Source organism: Sciurus carolinensis, chromosome Y (genome assembly GCF_902686445.1).
Source record: "Sciurus carolinensis chromosome Y, mSciCar1.2, whole genome shotgun sequence".
Taxonomy (NCBI): Eukaryota; Metazoa; Chordata; class Mammalia; order Rodentia; family Sciuridae; genus Sciurus; species Sciurus carolinensis.
The window spans coordinates 4,639,370-4,659,298 of record NC_062233.1 but is presented as its reverse complement, the minus strand read 5'-3'; the positions used below and the strand labels follow the sequence as shown (position 1 = coordinate 4,659,298).

At 32.4% G+C, this 19,929-nt stretch overlaps 1 protein-coding gene across 5 annotated transcripts; it reads right to left on the bottom strand.

The window, feature by feature from the left end:
* Positions 1-1,075: 1,075 nt before the first annotated feature.
* Positions 1,076-18,421, bottom strand: LOC124973027 (eukaryotic translation initiation factor 1A, X-chromosomal-like). 5 transcript variants are annotated; one of them, XM_047537229.1, is made up of 7 exons: positions 18,198-18,421; positions 14,852-14,935; positions 12,274-12,377; positions 10,818-10,868; positions 6,495-6,576; positions 4,179-4,270; positions 1,076-2,128 (listed from the first exon to the last, which is right to left on the bottom strand). In XM_047537229.1, the coding sequence occupies exons 1-7, from the start codon at positions 18,211-18,213 to the stop codon at positions 2,123-2,125; spliced, it is 435 nt and encodes a 144-aa protein (XP_047393185.1). In that variant the 5' UTR covers positions 18,214-18,421; the 3' UTR covers positions 1,076-2,122. The 5 variants fall into 5 exon arrangements, with proteins under 5 accessions (XP_047393185.1, XP_047393188.1, XP_047393184.1 ...); XM_047537232.1 differs by having other exon boundaries at positions 12,367-12,377; XM_047537228.1 differs by lacking the exon at positions 6,495-6,576.
* Between the last annotated feature and the right edge of the window lie 1,508 nt (positions 18,422-19,929).

Sequence of the window (19,929 nt, the reverse complement as noted above, 5' to 3'; positions counted from 1 at the left end):
CAGTATGTTAATGAATGTTAGTGTAGGTGCTACTTTTCTTGGCTTTCAAACATATTTATTTCCTTTCCAGGCATGGCTTATATCATTGTGTTATGGAAATCAAAGATATAACAAGAACCTACTTTTCTAATTACTTAATCCCTTATTTAGAACATAATCAAATAACCTACATTAGTAATATTATCAAAGTGGTTTCTCCAAGTAATGCTGCATATGAGCAATACCATATTATCTAATGTTTAATTTCAACTATAGGTTTGCTAGGATGACACACCATTATGGACGTAAAAGAAAAATAAATCATCATATGACACAAATTGCAACCCTAGTTGTCTTTTTGAAAAAAGAATCTTGTTAGAAGTCAATTGAGGGAAAAAAATGCCTGAGTAGTTTTACACTTATAATCAAGTATTTTACATAAGCAGAATTTTAATATTTTGGGAAATGAGGACATGTATGGAAAGAAGACATTCAGTAACACACTTTTATGAGGTAAGCTAAATATGTCACAGAACTTTCATTATTCATGAACATCATCAGTAGGTGAACACTTTAAAACTGCCTAAGAGTATTAAAAGCCAACTCCTGGTTTCAAGATCTATCCATTTATAAAAGCATTCAGGAATTTGATAGGCAAAAATCATTAACTACAACAGGGCACTTTTATGTCTTAACCTTAGATTCTGACCTAAAATTTTAAACCTACACTTTTCACACTTAAGAATTTATGGCAAAGTAAAAGCATATGCAGTTTTATTCTCCCTCATAGTTGTTATATTTGTGTCACGAAAACCATGCAAGCCTGTGGTCCCTTTATACAAATTTTCACTATTGAAAAATTTTAAAGGATAACAAGTATAATAAATGTATCACCAACTGATGAATCTCTTAAGGTTGAATAAGATTTAACTGTGACTAATGAAGTCAAACTACCCTAGATTTGAGTTCATTTTACTATATTGGTAACTGAAAAACAAACCAAATCTCACAGAGAAAGATTATGATATAAATTCCTAATAAAGTATCAGTGCATACGAAAAATTACAATAGTAACACCAAGTAAGGCCAATGAACATATATTCAATATAAGACTTTATTATATTTCTAGTGTTGTGGCTTCTCCATACAGAAAACAGAAACTCTTTTCAGTAAGTTGTTAACCCTTTTTCCCTTAACCTAAAGTTAGTTTAAGAAAGTCTTAGTTTATAGAATGCTATAAAATTAGTTTTCCATTTGCAATTTAATTATCCATAAAGTCCCAAAATGTGGGCTAAAATGGATGACTTGGGGTGGGGGGAACTTTTTTTATATAGCTTATTTTGCAAAAAACTATTTTATATAACATTAAAAGTTTCCTTGTTAGGAAAATTTTCTAGGTAAATATTAGAACAATGTATTTCTTATTCATTTTTCATTTTCTATTTTTATATGATCTTAAAAATTAAATAAAAACAATGTCAATTCATATCAACATTCTAATGTGAAGAAAAATGGTTATCACCTGGTGTTCCATTTATAACTGCTAATCTTCGAAACTCAAAATTGCTATCCATGTTTTAAAAACTACATTTTGGAAAAGCTTACTTTGGATGGTGGGAACATACATAAAGAAGGAATGTAGAAGACATTAAAGTATCAAAATACATTTTGCTAAATAAATAAGAAAAGTAGCCCTATTTTTTCTGGTTTCAAATGCAGATATCTTTTTTCTAAAAATCTCAAGAGCACATCTAGTTAACTAGATAGCAAACACACTGTAAACAGAGCAATGGGATTTAGGGCTTACTATAATCCACAACGTATAAGGCAAATATTTAAAAACATTAATTTACTAGAAATGAAGTAGTCACAAATGGGAAGTATTTCCACCTTACTTTGGTTTTAACATGGCAAATTTATCATAGCCTTTATCTCTAAATTTAATTAAGAACAGTGTTATTAACATGTCATTTACGGTAACTCTAGTTTTAATAAAATATAATAAATACTTTTAAAAAATGAAATAAATCAATCTGCTTTAACAAATTTTACTCATTCTAAATGAAGTTTTATTCTTCTTAGTAGGTGATATATCAGCCGAGATCTCAACAGTGGAATAATCCTCAGAAACACTGAGTTCAGCTTAGATCTATAAGTAAAAAGAACATCAGATCCATGGAAAGATAATTATTTCTATTGCTTTTAAGACCTTCTTAAGGTTATCTGGACAATCCTTTTGGGCAGATATTCTGTAGAGGTGCAGATTTTCCCTTAGACTTAGTCTTTCACACTGTTAAATGTCACACAAAATATCCTTAGTAAAATTTGGTATCTCTTTATTTCCTTTACTGCTAGGGCTTAGAGATTTTATATTATGAAGATTGGCAGACATGAAAAAAGCATAAACAGATGTAAATCTTCTGAAGAAATGACTCCAGAAGTAGTAAGATTACTGGGGGAGGGACTTACAAATATCAAAATAGCAAATCCCTTGAATAATCACTATCTTTACTCTCCATTTCCCTCCCAGCAGTCCTAAAGGAAGGATTGGCACGACTCACAAAACTACTTTTTGTTTGTTGTTTTACAGTACTAGGGATTAAACTTGAAACCTATAAACTGAACTACAACCCCAGTCTATTTGTTTTATTTTGACATAGGGTATTGATAAGTTGGCCAAGATGGCTTGGAACTTTATTCCTCCTGCTTCAGTCTCCTGGCTTATAAAGATTTTTTTCATGAAGAAAATGTTAACATTGCCTGTACCTTCAGTTTATGATCTGTGTTTTCATGCATAAACTTTAGACAGATTCCTTAATTTTTCTAAAAGATGCTAAATCCCACTGGCAGTCAAAATGTTAAAAATGTTCAAAATATTCAAAAACTTTAGATTTCTGACACAGAAAACATATGCTACTGTCACTTAAGTTACAAGAATCCTTTGGCATAGTGTCACCAAAGGAAGGTATATAAGGAAAACATTAGAATAATATTTCTCATCATTTTTTTTTCTACCTTTGGATACACTCAAAGATTACACAACATTAGAGTATATATGCTTAAAACTATACAAATACAAATATACTGAAACATTTATAGGGATACATACTCTCACTTTAATTCATGGTACAAGTAATCTAACTGCTATGGAATTTTATCAATAAAAGGGATGTTGAATGGACAGAAGAATAAGTATGGGAAGTTTAGAGAAAGGTCAGCTACAGAAACTTTGTGGTGAGAATATGGATGTTCTAAACAGGGGTATACCAGGACTACTTAAACCCAACTTATTTTCCAAAGATTGGCCTTTGCAGTTTTTAAAAGATCTGGGTAATTGTTTTGTACAAACTATCAAAACAGTTACTCCAGCTATTCTAAAATTTCAATGTAGTGCCCAAATTCATTACCTTTGACTTTGTAGACACAGAGAGTTTCTGAATTACATTTACATTATAGGAGAGGTTTAAAAAAAGAGAGGTTTAAAAAAAGCCTGACTGAACTGTAAACCATTACTACTAGATTACTATTTTAATTATTATAATACACACACACACACACACACACAAAGAAAAATCAGGATTAATCTTATTACATATAATAATAAAAAAAAGAATAGTAAGGTATGGGTTATTCTTCTCTCACTGCCTTATTATTAGGAAAAACAATTCTCATCTCCAAAATAATCACCTACCAACTCCAAATGAAGGGTTTAGCTAACAGTGCTAACAAATTAATGAAATTCCACCAAATGTCCTGGCAATAGGACTTTATTTTAACAAGACTTTTAGAGTATGCAGTAATTTTAGTGCTGCAATAAGCAATTTCAAACAAGTCTTTTAACACACTAATATTTTGTTTATGAAGGGATATTCTCAAAACTGCTGACTTCTAATAGTTATTGCTTTTTATAACTTTAAACGATATGATTTTGGAATGCCTTCTGCCCAAATTAATACTAATTTTTAAAAAGACTGATAAGGCTTCCCAAAAGTATAAACAATTTAACTACCTTATTTCTGACTACTACTTAATACTCAAACTCATGGCCAAGTCCCAAAACACATCTGAACTTAAGTGTTCAATATTTTTGGTTTAAAGGAAATATTTAGGAAAAAGAGGTCTTTTTTTTTTTTTTTCAGTAGATTAACTCACACAAATCACAAATAAAATTAAGAAACCAGAAAGTGTTATCTACTTACGTCATCAATGTCTTCATCATCATCTCCAATATCATCAAACTGAATTTCATCATCATCTCCAGGACCAAATGTATCTGTTTCATTGATTTTAGCTAAAGATAACCAATGAACTCATTATACAATCAAAATAATATTTGAATAAATTGCCTATTAAAGAAAATGGGTCTACTAAAATACTTAACTATAAGACAAGGCCGTTTTAAAATATAATTCAACTGATGCTTCTTTACTAAAAAATTATCAAACTTCTACCAGTTGTACCAAAAAGGGCAATATAAACAATTCCTCAGATATTCACCAAATACAAAATAACACAACAAAGAGCATATGTTCTAATTTTTCTTTTGTTCAAAACAGTATTTTTACACTACTAATAGCTAAACACTTTCAAAGTATACTTCAAAAAGGATTTGATGTAGCTATGCAATTGTAGTATGCTGTTTTTAAGTCCTTCAGGTATATAATAGCTCAAACTCACAATAGCCAAACTAAGAAAACAACCTAGGTGCCCTTCAACAGATAAATGGATAAAGAAAACAAGGCATATAAACACAATGGAATATTACTTCACCACAAAGAATAATATAATGGCGTTTGCTGGTAAATGGATGGAACTGGAGAATATCATGCCAAGGGAAATAAGTCAATTCCAAAAAGCCAAAGGTTGGCTATTTTCTTTGATTTGTGGATGCTAACTCAAAACAAGGGAGGGTTGGGAGGGGACTAATAGAAATCTACTGAGTCAGACAAAAAGGAAACAAAGGGAAGGGAGGAAAAGGGAATAGGAAAGACAGTAGAATTAATCAGACATAACTTTCCTACCCTTGTATTTGAATATACAACCAGGTTAATTCCACATCAAGTACAACTAAAATAGTAGATTACTAAATAAAGCAAATATACTCTATGTTATATATAATTTGCCAAAATACATTCTACTGTCATATGTAACTAAAAAGAATTAAAAAAAAAAAAAAGGACTTAAGCACAGGCTAACAACATTCTCATGGTACCTTTAAAGTCCTCCTCAGATTAAAACACCTATTTCAACATGTTTAAAAAGACATCACATTAGAAAGACTTGGTCTACTCATGCTTATTTCTAAGAAATAAAGCAAAAAAGGAGCTGCTACTCAGATTCCTAGATAATTGAGCACTCTTTAAAATGCTAATAATTCATCAGAATCTTCATGCTTCTTAAAAACACTATCTAAAAAAATTTTTTTTTAGTTGTGGAACTTTACGTGCAGCACTAAGAATTGAATCTAGCGCCTCTCATGTTAAGCCAAGCACTCCACCAGCTCCCCCAAAACTTATTATTTTTATGATAAAATGCAGTGGAATAAAAAGTGGAGCTACCAAGTAAAATACGTAGGCACACAAATTAGTGTATCTTCTCTTAAATTGTAATTTGTTATGGGGTACTTCATCTTTTAAACTTTTTTTCTGTGAAAATATGTTTCTTTCAGAAAGAAAACATTTTTGTTTTAAATACCCTATGTAATAACAATTTCAAGAAAAAATATGTTATCTAAAATATCAAAGCTATTATAATTGCTGCCTTCATTTAAACAAAAACTGCCAATCTCTTGAAAATTATTAACCACAGCAAAATAGAAAGAGAATGAATTGTAGAATAAAAGGAATGAAGGAATGAAGGAAAAGGAATGAATTGTAGAATAAAACTGACCAAGTTGTGCTACTACATATGACTATATCAGCGAATTTCACTTTATGTGTATCCAGAAAATACCAACTGAAAAACAGAAGAAAAACCAATAAAGTAACAGGGTAACAGGAAGGGAGGAGGAGAAGGAAAGAAGAAGCACTGAGAACTAAAGTGAAGCAAATTATATTCCATGCAATGCACTAATTTAAAAACAACAACTCTATAAATGAAAAAAACAAAAAAAGAATGACCAGTATAATTAGGAAAAAAGAACATGAGGAGGGAGAAGAAAAGGGAAATGGTAAGTACTAGAACCTGATTTGGAGCAAACTACTTCTCAAGCTTTTATTATTTTGTCAAGATGAATCCCAATATTAAATAATAGTGCATTAAATAAAAACATAAAAATCTAACAAAACTATTCCTTTGATAACTATACATCCAGAGGTTATAAATTCCTTATGAAAAGAACATGAGACTTCTTACTTTTCCTAAAATATTGACAAATATGCTAAAGTACAAGCAGGCATACTTACTAAATTTTGTTAGCTACACACTCAATATGTAAAACAGACCCAAATTCATTCACTTAAACACCAATACATAATAATACCATATGATGGGAAATACAACAATATGGATATTACCATGCTCTGGAAGCTCTCCATATGCCTTCAGACTTCTAGCTTCATCTGCATTGTACTTTAAAATTACATCAGCTTTATTATCCTTAGAATTAAACAAGTGGCTTTTAAAACTGGTTATAGCAAAATATCATCAGTTGATTTCAAATTACACATAAATTACTTTCAAATTATATACATCAAGAAAAAGTTCATTAAATTTTATTAAACTCTTCTGCTTTTCTTCTCCTACTCACTACCCTCTTAAAAAAACTTGGGTTTAAACGATAGAAAGAAGGTTCCTTACAAATGAAAACACATTCAGATTTCATCCGCATAAAAGCAGAACAGGCAAAGGCAATATTTATTTAGTTATCTTCTGCTTAGAAGTCTTTTAAGTAAAGAGAAAAAAGAAAAAAAAAGAATTGCAATGTAAATCTTTTAGATCAAATATGGCAATGCAAAACTGCAAATAATATAAACAAAGAAAAGCAAATCAGCATAAAATTGCACTAAGTTTAAAAGTTTTTTCCTCCTCCCTTTCTTCTTCACCATTTAAAAACATACCTATTTTCTCTCTACACTCTGCTTCATATCTTAATGACTACAAAATCAGTTAAATTGCAGTGGTCCTTTCCTAGTACCCTGTCCATTCCCACGTTATGAAAAAATTCATGATTATAGATTACTTGTCAGCCAGGAGCAGTGGCATACCAGCCTCAGCAACTTGGTGAGAACCTGTCTCTAAATAAAACATAATAAATGGCTGGGGATATGTCTCTGTGTTTAAGTGCTCCTGGGTTCAAATCCTGGTACCAAAAAAAAAAAAAAAAAAAAGTTGTCAGGCAAATACAGAGAATGACTATGACAGAAACCATAATACTGAAAGATGTTTTTCTTAGATTAAAAGGTCTGGGATGACGTGGTGACCCTTATACAAGGTAAGAGCTCACAACTTACATTCCAGAATGGGCCATTTTTCCACATTAATGAGATACTGTGGCCACCTACCTGCTTGAGACTTAGCTAACATTCCCACAAAAGTTCTACATAAACCTTTTTGTGTAGAAGTAACAGATATTAGCCTCCATCTTTTAACATGCCTACATGTTGCTAATAAAACCTTTTTTATACTCCAGTCACTCTGTCTCTCAAATTACTGACTCTCTCCAGTGGCAGTGGAAATGCTTTTTAGAATACATTGCCTATCATAACTGTTTAGGGTTAACTATTTTCTAAAGAATAATAATAAATCTGGGGTATAGTCGAAGAATTTACATTTTTAACAGCTCTTCTGAGTAAGCGTCTGTGATGCAAATCTCTCTGAAAACCACTGTTCTAAAATGTTCACTTGTCCCCATTTTAAAGAATGTGATCAGCTAGACTGGTAGATGGCAGCAGGTGAATGTTGCTGGTTTGTCATATAGCTATCAAATAGCCAAAGAAAGGCCACTAAAATGATCACAGTGGTTCACTGGCAATATGGGAGAAACCAGAATTTCTAAAACTGTAAGGTGCACAAAAAATATATAGATTTTGTTAAAATGTAGTTTCTAATTCAAGCGTTTTAGAATACAAACACCAAGATTTAAATAAACAGTATGATTATGTATACTAAAACTGATAGATATGAGCAAGACATAGACCTCCTAAAATTAATTTTCATATTCCAAAACGCATTCCTTTAGAAAAAAAAAGAACACTATCAAAAATTATCAAGATCAGTTTTGTTTGAACTTTGAAAATTTATCAAATGTATGAAAAAAATTTAAAGAGTGCTTATTCAAGTAAAATGGCTGACTCACAATGTGAATAAGCTTTCTGGTATTTTAATCTGCTCTACTCCTAAGACCATTTTTATCTCCCTCACATCCAGTTCAGATACCCTTGAAAACCTAAGTAGCCTAAGTTGTCACTGGAGGATGCAGAAAGTCAGAATTCCTTCACAACACCATTCCCAAAAGAACTCCTTAGCATATCCTGGAATCTTCTAATTACTACAGAACTTCCTTTACTAACAATCCATTTGTAATACCCTACAGCATTTGTAGAAAAACAATCAATGGTAGTCTGTGCAATGATTTTAAATGATAACACTTCAGACAAAAATCTTACCAACAACACTTAAAAGGAAACATTATGAAATGGGATGTGTACGAGAAATCTGAAAGCCCAACATCAGTGAGTCCAGAAAGTGAGTCTAGAAGACTAATCACAGCTCAAATAATTTAGATCGAAAATCTGGTTCTGATCTACACATTGTGTACAGCATGAAATTAAAACTAAGTAAGGGTTTCAACTGCCTGATTTAATGTTAAAGGAATAACCCAAATGCACAAATTATGTTTTTGTACAATGAGAGGCTTAATGGTTTAGCAAAAAATTTGAGATCAAACATCAGTTGTCAACTAACCAGGTATTCAATGGTTACAGAATTAGTTCAGAAAAGGTCACTAAACAAACAAGCAGCAATAACCACAAACCCAGGGAAAGTGAATCTAATTTCCAGAATTGCTATATTGTATTTGAGGTGTACATTTTTTGAACAATGAAAAATAAAAGAGAGGAAAAAAATATAAGAAAACTTAAGAGTGGCCCACAACAGAAAAAATAGCAACCAATACAAACTCATTCTGAGAAAGCCCTGTTTGTTTGGCAAACAAACATTTTACATCAAGTATCATAAATACGCTTGAAGAAATATGTTTAAAGAATTAAAGAAGACAGGGTTTAGGGATATAGCTAGTTGGTACAGTGCTTGCATTGTATGCACAAGACCCAAAGTTCAATCCCTGCACCACAAAAAAACAAAATAAAACAAACAAGCAAAAAACAAAAATCTAAAACAGACCAACAAAGAAATAGAGAATAGAGTACTATAAGTCAACTAGATCTAAGAGACATATATAGAAAACTTTCTCTAATAATTCGAAAAGAATGTCTCCCGAAGGCTCATGTGTTGAAGGCTTTGTCTTTAATGTAGCAATGTTCAAGGTGGGACTTTTGGCAAATGTCTGGATCATGAGGGCTCTACCATCTTCAATAGATTAATCCATAGATGGGTTCATAATTGAATGGACTACTAGGAGGTACTGGAATCTGTAGGAGGTGGGGCCTAGTTGAAGGGAATAAGTCCATAGGGGTGAGTCTTTCTGATTGTATCTTGTCATTGTCCCCTTCATTTTTCTCCTTGCCACTCTCTCTCCCCTCTAGCTGCCATGAGCTGAGCAGCTATAACCCACCAAGTCTTTTGGCCATGATGTTTCTCCCTCATCACAGCAACAAAAAGCTGACTTGCTCCTCCAGACTTGGATTTCAAGACCTCTAGATTTCACAATAAAGTGATGAAGCTGTGTGTGTTGGTGAATGCCTACAGTCTCAGAGGCTGAAGTAGGAGGATCAACTGAGACCAGAATTCAAGGCCAGCCTGGACAACGCAGTGAAACTCCTTCCACGCCAAAAAAAAAAAAAAAAAAAAAAAAAAAAAAAAATTTTAATAGAACTCTAAATTTTTGTTTTACCAGGTAAGCACATTAATAAAGAAAAAAACAAAAACAACCAACAACAACAACAACAAAAAACCACACACACTACCACCATTATTTCAGAAAATTTAATTTAAAAATATTCTAGAAATATTTTAGAAAGAAAATGGACAACTGAGCTTCATGAAAAACACCATATCTACCTATCTTCTTATTTCCCTAGAAATCAAAGAATATGTCAGTCTGCATCAATACAATTTCATAGACTGGCACTTGGGAATCATCAGCTCTAATATATCCTGGAATATTCAAGAGAAAGTCATCCAATGAATGAGGACAGAATAATACATAGTATTTTTCTACATCAATAAGAGATTATTTACAACATAAATATTTAAAATGGTAAAAGACTAAAAACAATGTTGAATTATTTTTATAACAACAAACATGTACCATCAACTTTGGGAATTATTTTGAATTAGGAAAATATTACAGTCTCAACTGGCTTTTAACAAATGTTGATGGCAAAATGGTGACAAAACATATGAACTAGAACTGGTTAAAGATACTAGCACTGTTATCTAGTGCATATTAATGATTTATTAAATAACAAGGGCACAGTACTAATTTGTTTTGGTTTTGTATTTTTGGTGCTGGGCATTGAACCCAGAGGTTCTTAAACACTGCATTGCCAGCCCTTTTATGTTTACTTTGAGACAAAGTCTCACTAAATAGCTTAGGGTCTTGCTAAGTTGATGAGGCCGATATGAACTTGTGATCCTCTTGCTTCAGTCTCCAGAGTCCCTGACATTACAGTCATGCACCACACAGTGCACAGCACAAATTTAAATGTAATTTTTACCTGATAGTCTCGCAGACCAACCAAAATGATGTCTGAGGAATTTATCCAAACCTACAAAGACCATTTATGAATATTTTAAAATACAAATAATTTTAAAAGAGTGAAGTTACATGAATTGTGCCACAAAATAGATATACTTTTCACCCACTTTGTAAATTTTCAAAAATCAGGGAACCAAAGGTATATTGCTCAATGATACAGCACCACCCTCACATGTGAAGGACCTGGGTTCCAACTCAAGCATCATTTTCAAAAAATGCAAAGGTAAGATAAAACTATAGTATGTAGTATATACTACAGTAAAATATACATGTAGACAACTTAAATATACAATCTTATTTCAGCTACTTAAAAGTTTAAAACTTAAAAGATCATTCGTTACGGAATGTGACTAAACATTAAAAACTCTCCTAAGATATTCAATTGCCCAAAATATGAATTACTATCTACACAAATAGAGCCATCCAGAAATCAATCTAAATACATATAAGTCCTTCTATTTTCTGAATGTTTGTGTCCCCCTAAAATGAACATATTAATATTCTAACATTCAATATGAAAGTATCAGGAGGTGAGAGTTTGGGGAGTTGATTAGGTCAGGAGGGAAGAAGTCTCATGAATGTTATTACTGCTCTTATTTAACAGGTCCCAGAATGCTTGCTGGTCCCTTCTTCCACACCAAGACTCAGCTAAAAGGCACCATCAATCAGAAAGCAGGCCATCACCAGATTTATAACGTCTCCAGACAGAAAAAGTCTTCAGAACTGTAATAAATTATAAGTCAAGTACTTTGAGACCAGGCAAGTGGTATTTTGTTACAGCAGTCCCAAAAGAATAAGCCCTGTAAAAAATTAAAAGCTAAATAAAAAAAAATAATAAAAAAAATTCAAATAAAAAATGTCTTTAAAAGTGCCATTAATTTGTTAAATAATTAAAGAAAACACTTAAAAATAATTTGTAAAAACAGATTTAATGAAACAATCAATCTGATTTATAAAACTGCCTTGATGGCCTATAGGGAATCTGTTATCTAACATATTCCATATTGAAATTTCCCTAACACCACAGTTATTTCCCCTAATCCAAAAACCTAACTAAGGAACGTGATTCATTAATTATTAATCTCTAGTTTCTTTTAATCTAAAACAATTTCTAGTCTTTTGCTATTTCCTTTCATGGAATGAACATTTGAATCTAGACCACTTGTTTTATAGATTGGATTTGTCGGGTTATTTTCTCACTATTACATTCACAGTAAACATCTCCAGAAGAAATATAATGTAAGTGAAGCAAATGATAATGATCAATGATATTCTTATTTATATTGTCATGTAAATTACTGTTCAGGTCTATGAATATCTCTCAGGAACTTGCGAAACTGAACTTCTTGCTTTCATATTAAAAAAAACAATTTATAACAAAGTTTATCTTGAAGCAAAGAAATCTACACACCTACCTTTTTTCTCAATTTGCCTCTAATATGGCACAACCTCTTTACACCATCAAAACACATTGCTTCCAACCGTCCATTTCCCAACATTTTGATTACCTGAGCATACTCTGAAGAAAAAAAGAAATGAGGAAATATTATTCTACAAAATAATATAGAATAGTATTATTATTATAGTAATAATTGAAACACTGATAATGTTATATTTTTACTGCTAAATTTGAATCAAACATCCTTTAATGGATATGGTTTGAACAATAAAATGTCCACCTGAAAGCCCTTTTCCGAGATGACACATATTCTAAGAAACCAGGGATGTATTTAACTGTCAATTTCTAAACCTATCCCAGCCATGCTTCTATGTGATAGTTTCTTTTAGAGTAATAAAGAAACAGTCAGGTAGATTGCCCCCAAATACACGTCTTTTCAAGGAAGAGTCATCTCTATTATTACAAAATTTTAATTACAGATTTATTTTGAATAAATCAATTGACTAGCCTTTATTACTGCATGCTATTCTTTTATTTATTTATTTAATTCTTAAAAAAATTTTACAGACTGCATTTTGATTCACTGTACACAAATGGGGAACATCATTTTGTTTCTATGGTTGTACATGATATAGATTCACACCATTCATGTAATTATATATGTACAGAGGGTAATGATGTCTGTCTCATTCCACCATCTTTCCTACCCCCTATTTCCCTCTACATAATCTGAAGTTCTTCCATTCTTCTCTCCGCACCCCGCCCCTCCATTATATATCATCATCCACTTATCAGGTAAAACATTCAGCCTTTGTTTTTTTTCAGATTGGCATAACATTATATGGCATTTGAAGATAAATGCATGCTATACTTTTAAATATAAGGTGGCTCATTTCAAAATAGACATTGTTATCAAACTGTACTATATAGACATAGACATATCTTTCCTTTCCCTAGAACTTAGGAAGCAACTAACAGTTTAATTATTAGTAATTCCTTTGTTTATAATAGAATTCCTGTGTTTACTACAAGTTTATAAAACACACAATAATAATATTCATAGGGAGAATATAAAAGTTTAATTAAAATATTTTAAAAATTTTCAAAAGTGTCCTGAATCTGGTACTGCTAGAAAACAATGATAAGAACATGAGTATTAGCTACCATGGGGACAATCTCAAATACACGATAAAAACAAAGAGTGGAATAGAGGGTAGGAAACAAGAGAATTATAATGCATACTAGTAAGCTTTCAGAACTAATCTCAAAGAAACTAGTAACTGATTTGTAATTATACTGGAGATAAATTTGAAAACTGCATCAAGAGGTTGTTATGTGACAGTGAGTTCCATGTAACATAGCTAATGAGCTTATATTACCAGTTCCCACTTTTCCAAAATGGGAAGAAACAAAAAAAAAAAAAAAAAAAAAAAAGAAAGAAAGAAAGAAAGAAATAAGAAAACTGACCTGAAAACAACATCAACATCAACATCTAATAGTAAGGGAATGAAATCATGTTTCACAGCATAAAAGATGTTGAGTTTTTAATAACTTCTTATGAATGCTGAAAAAAATGAGCTTAGAAACATACATAGTTTTTCTTATAAAGTGCTAAAATGACCGTACCACCTGAGCAAATTTATATACTATACCAACATTACTTATAAAACTTTTGTTAACAGAAACATTAATATAGTAATCACTACTTAGAAATTGTAATTCATTTATAGAGCTACATATGGTTAGCAGTTACTGGTTTCATAGCAAAATAGTAAAGTTAAATATCTTGTAATAATTCTGGAGTTATGAAATGGAAAGTCTCTGATCTAGAAGATACATCATTAATTATTTAAAGCTTAAATCTATAACTTTGTATGACTAGATTTCTGTATATTTTCAATGATTAAGAAAATATGTATACATGTGCATATATACAATAAGAAAGAAAAATGGAAAATATTAAAAACTGGTATAATTTAAGTAAAGAATACATGGGGGGTTGTACTGATATTCAAAGTTTTTGGTAGTTCAAATTACTTACAAAAGGATAAAAAGGAGAAAAAGTACATAGTATTTTCAGTCAATGTAGTTTGGTGGTTCTTTGTAGCTAGAGCTGCACTTACTTATCGAAATAGGATTAGTCAATTTATTCAGTTTTATTACATCCTAATAATGATGAGTCACCAGGCAATGAACTGAAGGCCCAAAAAGTTCTTGAGATTTATTCCTAATAACTATCTATGTGAGCATTACTCAGCAGAAAAGCATGAAATCTCCAATAAGATCATTCTATGTTTAATTTCCTTAATTATAAACTCTAAAATTTATTCTCAATTACAACATGCTCTCCCACACAAAACAGTAAACCTACATTTATAAAAATAACCACCAATGAATTAGAGTTTAGTATGACAGAGAAGGATTACTTAATAGACAAGTATTAGAAAACGTGGATGAGGAGAAATGAAGAAAGCAAAATGAAGGCATAAGGACAACTACTCAGGATTATGATTAAGATGGCTTTTGGTTAAAAATTAAAATTTACAACAATAGAAGCAATGTTAATAAATGGAGCCTAAATTAAAAAGTCTTACCTTGTCCATCCTCTTTAAAAACCAACTCTCTTTTTTCAGATTCATTTTCATTTTTACCTCTGCGTCTGTTTTTACCTCCTTTACCTAATCAATAAAGATAAGTAAAAAATTTAATCATATCTGCATAATTATCTTACAAGTTGTTCTAAAACAAATGAAAAGCTTTTAAAGTGCATTTTTAAAATCACTGAAATTAAATGCATGTCTCTTTAGCACCACCATATTAAAAGAACAATAATAGTATTTTTAAAAACTGACCTAATTTTGTCAATCATTTTTATAATTTTCAAAGTTTCCATTTACATCTAGTACCAAATATTCCTATCTATCAATGCCTTACCTTTCTTGAACATATTGTTTAGATAATTCTAAAATGAAGTGTATATACTAAAGTACACAGAAAAAAAAAAAAGTATAGACCAGAGAAAAATACTGTGTATACTTTCATACTAGAAACAATCATCCTTTCTTTTTGTGTACCAGAGATTGAATGGCTCTTAATCAATGGGCCAAATTTCCATTCCTTTTTAAAATTTAAAAAATTTTGAATCAGAGCTTTGCTAAGTTGCTCAAGTCTTAGCTAAGCTGCTGAGGCTGGCTTTGAATTTGTGATCTTCCTGCCTCAGACTCCAGAGATGCTGGAACTATGGGCATGCACCACTACACCTGGGTCCATTCTTTTCTATAATATATTTTAACCACTCAATAATTTGTAATGACTATCTTTTTAAAAAATCAGTAAGTACAGAAGTGGATCCAACATTTTAATTCTTAAAGGTGCATTTTTCCCTTATTTTGGCATCCTTTATGTTTCCCTGTTATTAAATTAGGCTGCCTTCGACTCCAGTCTACAACTTACAGTGGATGGATGTAGAGAAATAGAATTTCTGGACAAAAAGTTGAATATCTACTTTCTTAGTTTTTTGATCAGCTATATACTGGTTTAAAATTTCATCAGCAAAGGAGATTATCTAGTTCTCCATCATCCTAATAGTTTCAACACAATCTTACCATGCTAAAGAGTTATAATCAAATTTCATTATTTATCCTGAATTTTAATATATTAATAAAGTTGAACAAATAAGGATATGCTTATTAGCTTTATTTCTTTATGAAATTTTCAATTAAATAGTGACCGAATTGGATATTTCTCCAAAATATTTTCTTCCCATTCCAAAACCTACAATAGCAGTCATTTCCAAAAAAGGGGAGAAAGGTTGAGTAGCAGTAATAAAAAAACAAAGGTTAGAATTTTTAAAATATATACCCCAAACAGAAAAAAATGTGAATTACCACTAAAAAGACATCTAATTCTTAAATGCACTAACTCTCACGCAGCAGTCTCACAGTGCTCTGTGCTGCTACAAAATATAGGTAGGCTTCCATAATTCTGTTCTCATCTGATTCAATACCTGAGGTATTCACAGGACACATCAAAACTAACTTCCTAGAAAGGAAAAAATGTTATATATTATCAGTATTAATCATGCCAGAATTTCAAATATAAGTTGCATTAGGGAAAGGATTGTTAAGCTCCTGTTAATTGAGTTATACACCAAACTTTGGCTGTTTTGTATGTGAATAAACCACCAATAGTTCATATATCTTTTGAAATAATGGTAATTTAAAAAACCTACTTAGCATCCTTTTTGAAGCTTCAATGCATCTTAACCTTCATGAATGGGCCAAAGGATGCCCATTTTCTGATGTGGGGACTGGCTTCTAAGATTTCCAGAGGAAAATGCTGAATAAAAATGGGTTGAAATCAAAAGCTGTTCAACATATAAGTAGCTCTCACCAAGATATTACTGATAAGACTTCCTTTTTCCTTTTTAAAAAGGAAACTGGTATTGGGGATGCTTCTACTGAGCTATTTTTATTTTATTTTACTTAGTTTTTTATTCAATTTTTTCATCATCCTCCTCCCCCTCCTCCTCCTTCCCCCTCCTTTTCACAGCTTTGCCACCAAGACTGACTGAACTGTTTAAGTGTGAAAATAGTAAGTTTCATTTTACATTAGTAACATTTTCTAAAATTCAGGATCTTAAAAAATGCCTATCAGTTAATAAAACTAGAAGAGTACAGATTTGTTTACATGTGCGAGAATGAAAGCATGAAACATCTCAAAAAAAAGAGGAAGAGATTCACAAAGGGTTCACATAAGGTTTTAATTGAACCTATGCTGTAATTCTTATGTTCAGCAGTATGGGTCTCCAGGAGTTCATTATATTGTACATGCTTTTCGAATGTTTCTAAAATATTATATAATTTGTATTAAATTTAATAAAATTAACCATATCCTGTTCACCCTCTGAATTCTTAGAAAACAAGATGAAATGTCTGTGGGACGCTGCATCTGTTAAATGGAAGACATGGTATTGCTACTAATAGGCTAAGTATAGGTAACAGCTACAAAAAGAAATACATAAAATTCCTTCTGCCAGCTGTCAAGTAAAAAGGAGACGTGCTCCAAGTCCTATAATAAAAACCAGATTTCTGGTAGGCTGTAATCCTACTCAAAACCACTACCAGCAGGAAACCAGTTTATTTCTATCTATAATCATCTTCAAAAAATTAAGGACATTAAAAATCTCTTAACATCTTAGTTCTATAAAAAGAATTTCAGTGATGCGCATGCTTTTACTTCCACAAAGTTTAGGCCTTATATTTTGGAAATGCCAAGTAAACTTATTCTGACGTCTAGTCTGTGAACATTTAACCAAAAAATTAGTAACGTGAAAGAAATCTATTCGAGTTTATTCCCAATATATCCATGATCCGGGGTAGAGGAGCAGGACGATTGGAAGTTTGTTAAACTCGGTAAATGGCTGGGGTAAAATAATTAGCTAACTTGACGTCTAAAATGTTTCAAGGTTCCACCGTCCTTTAAAAAGACGGAGTTTCCTCAAGAACATTTTTTTAACGGTTCATAATGAAATCCAGGCACGAATGTTTGGGGGTGATTAAAGCAACTCTCAATAGTTAAATGCTTTCAGGACAATCCCAAGACGGACTAAAGGAACCTATCACCAAGTACAGGAGATCCGGAGGGAGGTCTTCCGACACGTCCCTGTAGCTCCGTGGTCAGTCTGGCGCGAACCAAGGGCAAACGCCCACATTCTCCCACAGGAGGCCATACAAAAATGGCGTCGGCTCCACCCACAACGTGACCAAACTAGGAAACAAGAGTAACTTCCCCGGCCCTCTCCCGAGCTCTGAGATGCTGGTGTTTCCATAAGTGGGAAGGAAGAACAGACACTGACTACTGTACCAGGTATCAGACCCGAAATGATGGGGGAAAGTACGCCCTAAATACAGCCGTGGTCAAGTAATTCAATCTTATTACCTTTATTCTTAGGCATGGCGGTGACCGCAACAACTTTTTTCCGATGGTATCTGCTAACTCCTTTCCCCGGGCTAGATGAGAAAGCAGGAAGTAGCTATCAGTCGCGGGTTGAGTAAACAACGTCTACCTACGGAAACTCTCAGATAAATGGCAACTGTACACTATGACGAAACAGCAACGGAGATACCGAGACTCCGGTGGCCTGTTGGGTCCTCTTTCGCCCCTCCTCCACCTCGCGTTATCCTGTGGGCGTGACCAACTGACTGACAGGCATCAGAACAAATAGAGAAGGCACTGGAGAAGAATTTGCGGGAGTATAAATGATATCTGCAATGTGAGCAAGAATAAGCGGGAGTCCGGGTGGAATGGGCAGGACTTTGATACCTGCTGCTATATAAAAAAAGATGTCAGTGAAATGTACCACTGAAATTGAACAAAGCAGTGTATAGTGGAGTATTTAGCCATAAAAAGAATGAAATCTTGTCTTCCATTGGGAACTTGAAATCATTATGTTAAATGAAATAAGTCCAGCACAGAAAGACAAATACTGCTTGATTCCAATCACATATATAAACATGATCTCATAGAAGCAGACATCAGAATGATAGTTATTATGATGAGGCTTGAAGAAAATAGTAGGGCAGTGTAGTGGGGGCAAATGACTGGGGTGGGGCCGTTAGACTATGGATCCTAATTTACAAAACAGCAAGATGTGGTGTGCTTTTGCCCAGGAAAGAACTATACACAATATTAGAGTTGGGTTGTTCTCAACACCACAAAAAAGAAAAAAAAAAAAAAAAAAAAGGTCCATTGACAACTAAAAAAAAATTTTTTAAATAGTAGTATATTATGTATTTTTTAAAAAACTCAAAGAATCTTAAATGTTTTAACATAAAGAAGTGATAAATATTTGAGGAGATAAAAATGACCTGATTTAGCTATTACAAAATGTTTACGTGTATCCAAACATCGCATGATATTCCAACAATATATACAATTGTTTTATATATCAATTTTATATATTAGTCAAAACAATAAATTAAAAAATAAAAATTAAAAAATGCTATGTTTATTGTCACAAAGTCAAGTCTTTGGGTTTAACAGTTTCCTTTTCTTACTCAATTAGATTGAATGATTAGGAAATAACAAAGTCACCCATGTTCACAATGCTTGTTATTTCTATTTCTGCCTCTATACTTCCAAGAATATTATCAGGACACAGAATATGCTTATCGTGTTAGGGGACAGACAAATGAGGATGGTGGGAAAACAAAGTTAAGAGAATAATTCTGTAAAATGGGACCACTATGCTGACCCCCCCACATGCCTTCTTTGCCAAAAAGCAGTTTACCTTCAACCTGGTCTGACTTAAGTGAACAGGTTATGTCATTATTTTCAGCAAACTGCCTGTTACCTACAGGAGAAATGCAGGCAAAAATAATATTGATGGGAGGAACATAGCAAACTTTTGTGACCTAGGTCATAAAATTCAGGGAGATAAAGATAATTTCTCCTAGCCACAGAATATGAAAATGTATGCTTAAAAGTCCAATTAAAATCAGTCAGCATGAGCCTCAGTGACCTAGAATGGCCATGGCAGTGGGGACCAAAGGTTTCACATCATCTTGCTATCAACCAGAAGGCAAGAGGTGGGCCTGGGTGGAATTCTCTGGAAAACTTTTTGGAGTCCCAATAGAACCCTAGGGAAGGAAAGGAAAGTTGGCCTATTCTC

Excerpts from the sequence above, each read along its gene's own strand:
- LOC124973027 (XM_047537228.1), bottom strand. Across the intron at positions 10,869-12,273 it reads GAGGCAAATTGAGAAAAAAG|GTTTGGATAAATTCCTCAGA; the intron begins GTAGGTGTGTAG and ends TGGTCTTTGTAG. Across the intron at positions 2,129-4,178 it reads ATGATGAAGACATTGATGAC|ATCTAAGCTGAACTCAGTGT; the intron begins GTAAGTAGATAA and ends TTTTACTTATAG.